The 14,963-nt window shown below is 34.6% G+C and overlaps 1 protein-coding gene across 5 annotated transcripts in view; it reads right to left on the bottom strand.

Annotated features, from left to right (window-relative positions):
• Pou2f1 (POU class 2 homeobox 1) overlaps positions 1-14,963 on the bottom strand; it is a 173,561-nt gene that overhangs the window by 58,771 nt on the left and 99,827 nt on the right. For 4 of the 5 annotated variants that reach the window (XM_013151222.3, XM_063253603.1, XM_013151223.3 and 1 more), the window contains one exon: positions 9,216-9,281. In XM_013151222.3, coding sequence (XP_013006676.1) covers positions 9,216-9,281 — 66 coding nt within the window. Of the gene's footprint in view, positions 1-9,215; positions 9,282-12,452; positions 13,476-14,963 lie in introns of those variants that run through there. The other variant, XM_003468675.5, reaches the window with a different exon arrangement.

Raw genomic sequence — 14,963 nt, 5'->3', positions numbered from 1 at the left:
AAGGAACCAAATCAAATTCTATAGCTCATGAAAAATATTATTGCATTTTATAACAGTAACTTTGGCAAAAAAAAAGTCTCCAAATAGAAAAATATATGTCAAAATGTTTACAGAGAACACATTATCCTATATTTTTGAAATTCTCTATCATTATAAAGTGATAACTTAAATTTTTGTTCAGTTTCACCTTTCCTAAATTTGGCTTCCTTTCAATTTTTCTTTTAATGTTGTCTCTACAGTGATCACGTCTTTAAAGCACACAGATTTAGTTGCTTGATTTTAATTTGGGAGTGCATTTATTTTTTGCAGAGGGAGGACAGTTCGTTATAAATGAGAATGGAATCTGTATCCTCTGAATATTCACTGTAAATATATTAACAGGAGAGGAGACCCATGAGGGAGGGAAGCACAAAAGGAATAGGGGAATCAACTTTTACATGCATAAAAGGCTTATGACTGGATCATCTATTTCTAGTGAGTCAACTCTTTAATTATATAATTTCTTCCCATTATTATGAAATTATTTCAGTATAAAAATCAACAGTAAGTGAAAAACAGTACCACATAAAAAAGAAACTTCTGTAAGAAAATAAAGATATATTCAACAAATACTTAGCACTGACATCAGAAGCTGAGGTTATAAAAATGAACACAGTGACAGCCTTTGTGCGAGTACTTTTCAGATTTACTCATTCATCAAAAAATACTTACTGGGTATCTACTTACTGAGTAGACACTGTTTTAAAGTACAGTAGTGAAGAAGAGGACAATTTTATCTTCACAGATCTTTTATTCTAGTGTGGGGAAATGAAAAATACTGGGTAATAGGGAAACAGAGAAGAAAGGCAAGTAGAGTCTGGTCACGTTTAAATCAAATAGGGTGTACAGGTAATGGCTGTACATGCCAGTTCATAAACATACACATCCAAATGGAAAACACAACAGATAGACACACAGTACTGCCAGAACATTGAAATGGAACTTCAGAAAGAAAGGGAGAAGGAAAATGTCAGGGAAGTTTCCTAGAGATAACATTTCAGTTGAATCTAATGGACATTACAGTTGAATCTAAAAGTTGAAAGAGGAAGAAAAACGTCAAGAATTTCTGTAACAAAAGTACCACATACTATACCAACAGGTTCTAGGATTTTTTTTTTTGGTACTAGGGATTGAACTCATGACTTTGTGCTTGCCAGGCAGGCACTTAAGCCACTGAGCTAAATCCCCAGCCCGGATCTAGGATTAAAAAGATAAAACGAGTTAAGTTTCCATACCACAAGGAATTCACAATTAGATACACATGATGGATAAGAAAACAAGTAACACAAAAGACAAGTACTACAGAAAAAAAAGACACACAAGAAAGAGGGGTACTGTCAGTGCTCTCAAGCAGAATATGGCACTTGCTCTAAGAAAAATACAAGATGCTTTGAGAGATTCAGTGTGGCTAAGGAGAGGAAGAGATGAGATTATAAATGTGGAAGAGGTAACAGAATGGAGTGAACCACCAAGAAAAAGCTAATGGCTCAGCCATAATACACTTAATTAATTACCCACTGTTCATCTTATTCTGACAAGAAATTTTGGCCATGATGCAAAGAGAGATGTATGAAAAATTCTCATAGATAAAACACAGATTACAGTTTGTAATGTTATTATTTCCTGGAGAAATAAGAAGATTTGTTAGTTCTTACATACATAATCCATTACAATGGCTGCAATCTAGGTTAAAGAAAGAAAAGAATGTGCCTGCAAAGATACAGAGAAATTAGAAGTCTTGAACATTGTGAAGATGTGAAGTTATCAGTTTCTATGGCAAATGGCATGGCAGATCTTTAAAAAGTCAAACACAGACTTAATATATGACTCAGCAGTTCTACTACTAAAAAATGAAAACCATGTACTCAGATAAATCTATGGACATACATATTCATACCAGCATTATTCACAGTAGTCAAAAAGTAGAAAAATCTCAGATGTCCAACAGATAAATGGGTATAAACTGTGGTATATCCCTATAATGGAATGTTATCTGGTCATAAAAAGGAATGAAATACAGATACATGCTTTAAAGTGGATTAACCTTGAAAATATTATGCTAAATCTGACAGTTATTGCCTTACTGCTTCATAGCAGGCAGCCTTATCTGACCATGCATTAAAGGTCAAGTACCATGAAAGGTTTACTTGTTAGACTGTGTGAAAACACAGAAAAACAATTCCTTGAATGAAGAAATGAGAAATTTTGGCACACGGGGTTTACAAAGACTATTTTCATCATGCAACAGCTGTATTTTATATAGCATTATATTTTACTCTGTAATGAAATCATTATATGTACTACTTAATTTAAACCTATATAATAAAGCAGCATATTATTCACAGATTTCTATTAGTAAACTTAAAGCAATCATGGAAAATCTGTCAATGACAGCTTAAGTTTCAGGTATAGAAATTATGACAATAGCTGTGCTTCTCACTAAATCACTATGATAAATAAGCACAAATTCCAAATAAAGTTCATAGAAGTCAAGCAACTATGGGAGCTAAATAAGAGTGAAAGGTCTTCTAGGAAAATTAAGTTTCTGCTCATTTCTGTGTGGGGGGTGGTTTTTTCCACCTGAGCTACCATTTAGCAGGAGGAATTTGGGACAATGGAAGTCTAAAAAGAGAATCACTTATGCAACAGAAAGATTATATGCTACTGCAAGAGAAAAAGGTATAATCAAAAACTGATGACACAGCCAGATCATCTACAGGATGGATGATCACTAGCCTTTACTTCCTAAATAATAGTAGGTATATTTTTAAACCGTTTTCTGTATCATCTTGTAGGTGACTGCATATCATGTAAAGATTTCTAATGTTCATTAAACTGTTAAATCTATCTGGAGGGAAGGTTCTATTAAGCAGATTTTATTAACTTTACTATTCTAGAAAAATAAATGACTTTGTGACTTAGCTGTTGAGATCATTTTTTCAAATAATTTCAAACATTTTACACAAATGGGAATATACTGAGAATCAAAAACAAATAAACAAAAAGCCCCAAACCAAACCAAATCAAAACAACAAACTAGACAGGAAGTCTTCACTGTAATATCCTAGTATCTTTTTTATACTTCCATAGGCACAGAACTCAGCATTTGCCCAGCTTCCTCCTCTCTCTCTCTAGTCTCTCAAACCTGGCATGAGTGGCCCCTGCTCATCTTTTCCTATAATCTGTGATCCTCTTGCCTTCTTCAGGAACACAAAGCTGCCCCTGAACACTCAGCATAAGTCCTTGCCTTCTGATTGTACGTGACATCAGTGTTCTTAGCTTGAGTTAAAATCCTTCTTACATTGAGTTAAAAACCTTCTTACATTGTTTTGTACCTGGATGAGCTGCCTACTCTCGGTCTCTATTGTACTCTACTCCTGATGTAGTTTTCCAGTTTCACAAAAAAATCCCTGATTGTCTCTCCTATCTCTCCTACCAATCCATCTAGAGCACTTCCTTTCACCTAAAAAGTGATCGATATTTTTACCTACTTTAGTGTCCCCCTTTTTAATGTAAAAGGGCTTCTACTTTAGGCTACTTCATTCACCTGTGCTTGGAGACCTTCTCAGGAACTCTAGCTTATGACTTGTGTCTTTTCTTTACCCTGGCTCTCTACTCATGCCTTTCCTTAGAATGTAAATATACCCAAATTGCTCCACTGTGAGAACCTTCCTAACCTCCTCTTTCATTTTTTCCCTTCTCTTTAGTTAACATTGTCATTATATAACTCATAATAGTACTTGCTCTTTATATACCATACACCAATACTGTGAGATGCGTTATTGTTTACACCTATCTTGCAGACAATTGTAGAACAGAAAGAAACTACCTAAGGTAACATAACAAGTATGCGATAGAACCAGGATATGGACACAGGTGGTTTGGTTTCAGGGTCTGAGCTTTTAACCACTAGCTGTATAAGCCTGTGACAGAGCTTTCATTTAAGTTACCTGTATTTCTCATCTCCTTTTCTCAATTATTCATTCACTACACTATCCCACACAATTTCCTTCCCACCATTTATCTAAATGCTTTAAAATGCCTAGTAACTAACTGTCAAATCCAAGGCTCCCATTTTGAGCCTCCCGTGTCTCAACTCCTGACCACTGAATACCACTTCTATGCACAAACTTGCTGTCTGATTTATTTTTGATTTCTGTGGCTAGTTTGTCTTACTCAATTTTGGCAGACATTTTGATGATGATGGGATGTTCTATATACATGCAACCAATGTAGTAGCCACTAAGCATTAAACATGTACCTAGGGTTACTAAAGAACCGAATTTGTATTTTATGTAATTTCATTTTACAGGAAGGGGTGACACTGAGGACTGACCTGAGGGCTAGAGACTTTGAAGTGAGTTACAGTTCAGCCCTTTTTTGAGACAGGATTTTTCTAAGTTGCTAAATGTCCTAGGCTGGCTCAAATTTGTAATCCTCTTGTCCCAGCCTCCCTAAATGTTGAGATTACAGGTGTGCACTACCTGGCCTGGAAGGAATTTGAACAGCCACCTGCAGCTCATGGTCATCTTACGGAACAGTGTCTGGGCCCCTTTCCTCTATCAGTCCCTTCAAAGGTATAGAAGGGCTCTGTCCTTGGTCTTTTTCCTGACTTATTCTTTGCTGTTCCCAGGTGCTTCTTCCTGTTAAGGACTCCCATATCTCTCTAACATTTTCAGAACTGAAATGCATCACCTCATTGTCAAATCTACTCCTCTCTTGAACTCTACTCAGAGAACGAATGCACCACTTCCATCTTAATCCCATGCCAAATACGGATATTTTAGATCATACCTTCTCCTTCTTTCCTTTTTACTCCCTCTCAACTTCCTCTCCTTCTCCCCTAATAGCTCATTAAATTTGACCCCCAGTTTCTGCTGCTTCTGCTGTAGGCCAGGATGCTACATAGTAAATCTAATTGAAAGAGTAATGGAGTGTAGTTTTTGCTGCAAGCATGATGTAAGCATAACATAGCTGGAAAACTCTTTTATATTAAAGCCTTTTATTCCCATTGGGAAAAAATTATATAAAAAAGTGACATAATATAAAACTAAGCTGCCATCTAAGGTAAAAAGTATAACATTATAGTTGATCTCTGATAATCTGTGCCTAAAGCAGCCTTTTAGAAACAAATCTCTCATTAGTGTTCTACATTTCTACTAGTAACGAATAAAAATGTATATTGATTTTAAAGTTTAAAATTTGTTATTAGGTTATCTCTTGGTAAAACTGTTTACTCATTTAGCAAAAGTATAAATCATAATTCAGATGTCACTATTTTTATAGATTTGGTAATTACAGATCCCTTCTCTCCCTCCCACACTTAAATTTAAAGACCCATGTACACAATTGGGTGGTACCAGGCCAAGTTTCTCAATAATGTAGTGGTCAGAAGCTCTTAGAAACTATATCCTGTAACTGACACCAAATCAAACATTAGTGGAAGGTCTGTCTTTCCTATAGGTGTTTGGTATTTGCTTTCAGGCCATCAAGAACATAGTAATATACTCTTCATCATGCTCCTGAGACTCTGCAAATACTTCAGGCACTTCCAATGACATATTGAATTACTGTTACAGCTTGTGTGCAGCTTTCCCTGAAAGCCTTGTGAACTCATATATTGGGTTTCTTTGGAGCTGGCTAGATCTAGGGTGTGTGGTACTAGGATTAAAGGTGTGGGGTAGTAAATTAGGTCACTGATTGGAATTAGCTTGCTCCTCCCTTTTGCCTTTTTGTTCTTGCTGTTTTACTGTCCTCTGCTGTCATGAATTATTGCCCTCTGCCACACCAACCTGCCCTGGAGCCAGCTGATAATGGACTGAAACCTCCACAAACTGTGAGCTAAATAAACTTTTCCTTCTTTAGTTTTGGGTATCAGACAGTTTTGCCTCAGCAACCAGAGAAAAGTAAGTAAAACAGGCATACTTCTCTCACTTTCAAAGTTAATCCTTTATTCTTTCTTTTCATACCAGTCTTTTTCCTTTACCTGGTTCCATCAATTATTTTTCTTTCTTCACTGTCTTTTTTCTTGATGGTTCCTTCCTCTCAGTCTAATAATCATACTCAAATTTCCTCAAAGAAACATCTAGTCAATGCCACCATGACACTTTTCCCTCTCTGCTCTATCCAGAATCAGTTACCAGTGTCTTTTCTCTTAAAGGAGGGTTGAGCTTCCCATCTTTTTGTATTGTATCTAATAACACCAACAGTAATATTTTACTGTAGAACAGGCAAACTTGAACAAGACTGAACTGCAGATATTCTGTTAGCATATAAGGGCTCTGATAAAAATGCTCTGTCCAATTTGGTTTCTTAAATAAATCATCGGTAGGAGAAAGGAAAGGAAGTAATATGTCAATATAATTTTAAATAATACTACTGTTCTTAGAAATCTTACAAATCATAATCATTACAGCTGTAAACACGTCAGGAAAATATGGTTTATTCCAAACTGACATCAGTGAGAGGTGCTAAGAAAAAGATCCCTAGCATGTGAGAAACTGGCGGTCAAGAGTTCTGTTATACTGAAGTGAGTATACAGGTCCATAAAATGGAGGTCATTCTTAATTTTACTACAGCAACAAATACTGCAGTAGACAAACAGTCCTGCTTCAGAGTTCGGATAGTTGATCATTTTACATTTGATCCAGCTATGTTACTGCATTAGTAATAACTCTTATGAAAAAACTACAAAGATGTGTCATAGAAAAAAGAGGAAACCCACAGCTATCACTGGTGATGGAAGTAAAGAAGTCTAAAAAGTACAGTTCTTGATCTTTAAATTTTAAAGCCATTGAAAAGTAACTGTCTAAACTGGTAATGTCCAGCTCTATGATGACAGCAAGCCTGCCAATCATTCCATATTAAAAAAGGGCAAGAAAAAACTGTTTCAATAAATGTTCCAGCCAGAATTTATCCTTTTCTTGAGACAGATTGCTGCTTTTGTAGCCCAGGTGCTTTTGTAGCACCTCAAACTTTTTCTGTCCCTCTCTCTCTTTTTCTTTTAGTTTTTTGAAATAGGGTCTCCCTGGGTTGTTTAGGCTGGCATTGAAATCATGGTAATCCTCCTGTCTCAGTTTCCCAAATATTGAGATTATAGGCATATACCATCAAGTCCAGTAGGCCTCAAACTTTTGATCTTCCTATTCTGGCCTCCAAAGTGCTCAGATTTTATCTTATATAACTCTGTAAAATAGCTTTAGGGCTGAACACACACAAGGCATTGCTTATATTTTGTTTTATTTTTATTGCAGCTCATGAGAAAAATTACATAGAGAGTGCAAATTTCAAACCTGTCTTTACTTACTAGCTGGTTTTGTGCTGCAATTTTCTATTCCTTAAAAAAATATCTAACTTGTCATAAGAACTTAAATTGAAATCAAATAATGTGTACAGTGGTTAGGGTTAAAAAAACATGACTGGGGTTTTATTAAATGTGGTAGGAGCTCAATAAATTGTAATTATTGAAAACTGTGGGGTTAAAATAAGTATGAGGATTCCCAAAGAGTTGACATAGTGGATATTTCCGTATTATCTAACTGTTCTGTGAGTGAGTTTGTCTCTTCTTCTTTTTCTTGGGAATGCGGAATTGAATTTAGGACTTTGTGCTTGCCAGGGAGGTGCCGTGCCGCTAAGCTATAGCCCTGGCCCCAAGTCTCTTTTTTCTTGTAAGCTGTTCTTTAGGCACGCGTGTCCTTTTTACTCTCCTCAGCTTTCCAATGTGATCGACTGCTCGGTCCCTATAAACAAGCCCAGTGGCTATGGCAGTGGCTGTACCACCTGCACTAACTACAAAATAAAGAAACATTCAGTTCAAATGGGACACAGAAATGTTAGGAAGAAAACTGGCACTCAGACAAATACAACACTCCCCTCCCCACTTCAGTCTACCTCACCCTTCTTAGAAGACAGCATAGTAGACAGGTGGCTTAGCTTCATTCAGAGGGACAGAGAATGGTTAATACACAGGCTGAACATGTAAGCCTCACAGTTTCACAGAAAATCATATGTACTGGACATTTTAGAGGTAAAAAGATTAATAAGTATCTCCAGGTACAATACAATTTATAATAAGAAATAAGCAGCCAAGAAATTTATATTGATTTAACTCATCCACCTACTACAAATTAAAAGGTTGTAGCCAGTCTTAGAAGGAAACAAAGTTTCAACAGTGATCTCATTTGCACCATCTTCTTTAGCTGTACACATTTTAAAATGACAAAGAATGAACATTCTCTACAAGTAAAAACATATCTAGTTCACTTTAGATACTGACTCACGATTCTCTTCTTAATATGGTTTACTGTTTTAATTTATGCCTCCACCAGAAACTAAGAAGCCCTTATATCACCTCTGGAAAATGATAAAGATACACAATAATTTTCTCCTGAGCATGACACAAACTTACTGGTATGATCTGTGGAGACAAATTGTCCTTTTTATGGATGTACCTGTCTCTTATGGGTGTACTTGTCTTTAATTTTCTCATTGATATGATGATATTCTCCTGATAAAAGTTTAACCCAATTTAAATAAAAAAATGAAGTAAAAGAATGTATAGAAGTGAGTACATGTTTATAAACATTAATTTATATCAAATGTGGCATGGGTCAGGTTACTATTTTGATTATTATCTGTGACAAGAGAAACTTTTTAACTAGATGGTTACTTTGTAGCTAGTACTGTTATCTCATTTAATATTCATAATGTTCTATGAGGTAGTCTCATCTTATAATTGAATAAATTAAGTTTCAAAGATATTGGAGAAATTATTTAAAGTCACACAGTTACTATGTGACAATTCATAACTTATGCTCACAACTATCTGACCCATTGGATTATTCCCATAACTACACTGTAGTTGCTCTGCTAGATGGAAGTAGAAAGATGAAACAATCTGCAGAAGAAAGTTAGATAGGGGCTGGGGATTTTGCTCAGTGGTATAAGCGCCTGCCTTGCAAGCATACAGTCATGAATTCGATTCCTAGTACCTGCCCCCCTCAAAGAGAAAAAGTTAGATAATATTAAATAAATATAATTCTGATTCCTGTACTAAATCATATTTGACAACTCAGTATGCAGTTGTTTTGCATTTGCCAAATATGTATCCTAGTTGAAAATTTCTTTCTTTTTAACTGTATTATAGAGTATTAAAAAGCTGGAAAACCTAGCCTTACCCGTGCTGCCATCTGCACTCTCCATAGATGGTTTACTGGCTTCTGACGAATTGTTCATTCTTGAGTCTGAAATCAATCAGAAATAAGGACTTTTGAAAACTAGGGATAAGGATAAGGTAAATGATAGCTGTGGCAGAGGAAAGAGTTAACTAATATTATCGTATGATTTAAGGAACTGCATATGTGTCAGGATAATATTTTAAAATTACAAAAGTTGGCCTAAAGGAAATCCAGGATTCTGCAGACGTGGATTTCTGAAGTTATTCACAAATGATCTTTCTAAAGGATTTTAAGATTCTTCTAATAATCCCTAACCTTAAAGCAGAACTCTTACCTAAAAAAAAGTATTAAGAGTTTGACAGGCAGAAAGAATAAGCACTTTATATATTACGTGTATGCTAAAATAATAAAACTGGGAAGGGGAAGCACCTGAAAAAGTAAAAACACAACAAAACAAAATTCCATTGTTTCCAAATGAAGTATCTTCTTCCATAAGCAAATTTACTCGTTATTTATAACTTTATAATAGTTGGGATAGTAACTCAATCTAATAGACTAAAAAAATATTTTAAGAGAAATATTTGTTTTATTTCCTATTCAACCAAAGTAAAAGTCAAAATGAGATTATGTGAAATGCATACCTAAATTATAAACCAGTACAAGAAGTTGTACCTGAAAGTGTAAAAGATATCTCTAATAATTTCAACATTGAGTCACAATCACATCCATTTAAAAATTATACTACCTTGATATCCCAAATAAATCTTCTAAATTTGAGTTTACCTATTTTGGTGCTATCTATTTAATAAAGGTTTATTTCCATAATGAAACATTTTTATCAAGCTCTAGTAGGCATCCCATAAATATACATCTGAGGCAAGTGCAACACTATTTTTTTCTGAAAGTAGTGAAAAAGATAAAGATAAGACATATATCTTGTACTATATCTACTATAAAAGCAAACACAATATTTATAAACATGTTAATTATCAAGTAAGTTCTGCCTTTTTCTTTCAAGTTAAGAACTGTTTAACAATACTTATTAATAAAGAACATTTAAAACTGTACCATATTTGATTTTTAATGAAAGTCCATATTTTTTTCTTCAGCAGAAAATATAAATGATTTACATTAGAAAATCAAAACAATCATTAGAAATCTCAAACATACTGGCCACAGCTGTATTATCTATATGCTTAAGAGATATAGAAAAAAATCAGGAATCCTTCTTACATAAATTGCACTTTCATTTAGAAACTGTGACAGCTTATCTAACATAGTTAAGTTTTATAACTGATGGCTTGTCTTACAGGCTTAGGCAGTTCTATCATTATCTTTAGCTCATTCTTCAGATTTTCGAAGGCTTAAAATTTTTAGGTCTTTGATCATAAATAAGGACAGTTCTATAACTTCCTTCCGACACTGTCCAGAAAAATTTACATACCATCTGAAAGCATACTTAGGTTTGAAAGGAACAGGTGTACAACTTAGTGAAAATCAGCTTTCTAAATGACTTGCCCAAACTTTTATGAAAGTTAACAAAGTTAACAATTTGGTAGAATAAATCTGTACAAAAGCTTAATGCTTCCTTTAGAATGACTTTTGTAGAAAAGCAGAAAAGAGTCAATCAGTTAATATTCAAAAACAGGTAACAATTTTTTCACTTATATGGTCATGGCAGGCACAAAGCAAGAATAATTCTTAGTAAGTTATAACCTTGACCTTGCATAATTCATATAATTTCTACATCCGTAAATCAGAAATTATTTTAGAAGTATTTTATGGAAATCTGCAAAACTGTCAAGTGAATCAAAGGAGCTTAATAAAATTACTTTATACAGAAAACAATAAAATAAAAATCTGATTAACAGTACAATGATGAAAATACTATTTCAATGATATAAATAGCATAATTTCAAAGTGTACAACAAATATTAAAACTATTCACCATAGATATTTTCATTACCTGCATTTTCAACTTACTAAATGTAAAAGACATGTACTAAATGTACAAAAACAAATTCTTTTTGATATCTAACTTTTTTTCTGTCGGGGCAATATAAAAAAATACAGGTCTTTCTGGACTGATTTCACATAATGAATGCAAAATATGCAGTCTACAAGTTGTTACCAAATTTCTGACATCAATTTGTTGTCAATTACACTTTATATAGTGATTTTTACTGTGGTGCACAGTATTCTACTATCTTGGTTTAGGCCAGGCCTTTTGCATACGAATTTAAACATTTCCAGAATTACCAATTTACTGTACTTCATCCTCAGCAACTGGGAAAGTGACAGATGGCAGCCTCAGTTTTCAAAGAAGAAAATGACACATAAGGGGAAAAGTTGCAAGTTTTAGACTTAAAATAGTTAACTCCTGGAGTTCAGATTATTTGCCTTTCCTGATGACTACAGTGATCTAAAAAGTTTCAGTAATTCTGCACACAAACAAACAAAACTTCATACAAAATATGGCCATCATGGACCATCCTATGTCTAACTACCAAAGTGTCTCGATCTATTTTAGTCACCAAAGACAGTTTATATGTTCAAATAGGACACTTCTCTCTCTAAAAGGCTTGCTATTCTATGGGGAAAATGCTCAAAATTGGCTTTCCAATATTAAAACTTTAGTATTCTGAAGAAAATAGTTGGTTTTTGAAAGTAAAAATGAAGGCTAATCTTAGACAAAATTTGAAAACAGCAAGTAATTTCTAAAATGTAGAACTCGATCAACACATTTAGTCACCACTGCAATTACTCTCTGTATTAATATTTATAGGAACAATTCTGCACAATGGTCCTACTTTATTTTTCACTGAGCATTTTTGTATGAGTCATTCTCATTGAGTATGCAAAATCATTTTGTCAATATGTACATATTATTTAAGTAGTTTACACTTTGTTTGATTTAAAATGTTCTTAGAGCTGAAATGAAATGTTCTTCACAGAAATTTCCAAAAAGCAAAAATGTCCTCCATTGAAGCCAAATTCTAAATTCACACTATTTACTGAAAATACTGCACCCTCAACCAGAAGAGCTGGTTGTAGAGAGAGACCTACAGCAAACTCTGTATGCCTGTGCTGTGCAAATGCTTTCCTGCTTCCCTGATCAATCCACCTCTCCCCCTCCCCAGAGCTGGTTGCATATGTGATTAAGCATTTATGCATAGTCAACCCTCCACATGCTATTTCCATATTAAAGCTCTAAGAACGAACTGAGCTGGTACCCACCTAGAACATAGTCACTGCAGTCCAGCATTGCTGTGAAATCTTCTAGAGGTGAAGATAGTCCAAAGCAAGGAAGAAACAGGTATCGGTCTGGGGTGGGGAAAGAAGGTACTACTATTTCTAACAAATCTGCAGTATGTTCTTCAGAGAACAAGAGTGGGGGAGTGGAAAGTGGATTAACAGGAGAAGTAAAATACAACTTCAGTTACACCATAGCAATCTTCAACTGAATAAGGAAACTTCAGTTGTTCAGAGGAGTTTTAGTCTCTCCTACCAGCTAGGACTGACATTGTCAAGGCAACTGAAGCATGAAAAGTTCCCCTTTTTGTAATAAAATAGAAACAAAGATTGCAGCTGGCAGTTTCCATAATGAAGCTTAATCAGTATGCGCGTGATTAGGGCCTTATGCAAATCTCTCCTCGTTAGCACAGCAGCCAGCACTTTGAAGTCCATGAACAATTCATTTACAGAATACACTGAAAGCACTCCCTGCATAATTTAAATCACTGCATAAATATTTATCAGCTCATTTGCATATTAATTGGCAGTGCATGAAGGGAAAAATTATCTCCTGAGTGCCAGCATAATAATTAGGAGCATAAAATGAGATTTCTTCCAATGGCTTGGCTTCTTGGACCTAACTTGAGATAGTACCAGGGGAGAAAGGAGGGACAGGGGACAGAGTTCTGTTGAAATGCCACTGAAATGACACGTACAAATTAGAAACAACTCTACAGACTTAAGCACCTTTAATCTTATTCCTGCTGGCAACAATGACTCCAGTAATAAGAGGATTTGCAAAAAGCTTTCTACACAATCCAAATAATCCCAAGGAAACAATTAGCAAGGTAGAAGCAGAACACAGGGCTGTCAAGATGGTGCTAGTTTACTGATAGGGAATTTTCCAGTTATTAACACACACTATAAGGAGAAAGTCCTACTTAAACACAGCAAATGTAAAAGCAGGACAGAGTGTATGAAAGTATCTTTGAGAGGACAGAAATTCATTATATACAAATATTTTTATACTAAATTAACAGAATAGTTGAATGCTACATATGATAACAATATCCTTCTCCCATCAAATCAATTTCACAGACTGTATTCAGAATATAATCCTTAAAAAAAGAATATAGATCCTTAAAAAATTGGCAATGTAAACTGTGGAATTACTTAATATTCTCAAATAAATTTCACTTAATAGGCTTGTCCTTACTAAATAACATGTATTTAATTTAACTTATAAGGTAAATCATCAATGTAAAACCTTTCAGGCATTATAATATGGCATTATATCCTAATCATCACAGAGAATTCAAGAGAAGATACACAAAAGACAAAATAAAGTAGGTATTATTATTGTCTCCTTTTTAGAAGTAAGAAAGTTGAGACACAAAGAAATAAAGGACATTTTACATAATATAATATTAACAATTTGGAGTTGGGGTTTAAAATCAGATTTGGCTGACATCAAAATCTGAGCTCTTGGCTATTATTTGGCATTACAGATGAGTTACACACTCAGGGAAAAGCGGGGTAGTGGGGTCTAAAGCAGCAGAATAAAATGGTTTGTTTTCAGTATAGTGAGAAGGAGATCAGTAATCGGTGATATAACAATGTGTACACGAGATATAAGGAAAGTTTTCAAACGTGTTGTTCTATTAATAACTTGCTTTTATTTAAAGTCTGTCTTCAAGCATGCCAGATATCTAATTTTTAAAAAATACAATATGTAGCTTCCCCAACATTAAGGTTGAAATTAAACTTGACACACATGAGGAAATGAAAGACAAAATTTTTATATTTTAGAAAGATTTCCTTGTAAGTCAGGAACTTGCAGAACCAAAAACCTTCCTTAACTTAGATCAGTATTCTATTTATACTGCTAGCTTTTTTGTTTCATTTAATAATAAAATGAATACTAAGCAAGTTCGGGGAGAAACTTAACATTTCCATTTAGTGCCTATGAGACATATTCCATCCTTCCTAGAGTCTTAACGCTCATATATGGAGAGTGATGCTAGTATTCCTTTCACACGGTTGCTGAGATGTGTTAAAGTCTTCTCTGCCTAGAGACTTAAAGATACAGAGGAGCCAGAGGATACATGAAGTCACCTGATAAATATGGGATATCCCTTGAGAGCATCGATTTTAATCCGTAATAACTCATTTGATATTAAAATAGGCAGAAGTATATTATAGAACTGAGTACAAATTCCAAATGCGTTTTTAAAGTAGAATGTGTTGGGTTATACTGTGGTTAGGAAAACAGAAGCCCTAGTAAATGGCTCTAGAATACAGAAACCAAGTGTTTTTTACTCCACCTTTTATATTCACAAAATTGTTAATGTACAGTACTGCTTGTACGTACAGAATATGCCTGCATTTTTGTACCTTAACATAGTAGCACTTAGAAAATATCTTTCCTTTGCCAACTGGGTCTTTCATATATTATGCAGGGGTGATGTGGAAATATGGCCAGACAATCACCACTTACTGGTGGGAACTCCATAG

This window comes from Cavia porcellus, unplaced genomic scaffold, assembly GCF_034190915.1.
Source record: "Cavia porcellus strain 051 isolate PalLab524CR breed Dunkin Hartley unplaced genomic scaffold, mCavPor4.1 scaffold_7, whole genome shotgun sequence".
Classification (NCBI taxonomy): Eukaryota; Metazoa; Chordata; class Mammalia; order Rodentia; family Caviidae; genus Cavia; species Cavia porcellus.
Note: the sequence above shows the minus strand (reverse complement) of the source record. Positions and strands in the feature narration are given on the sequence as shown.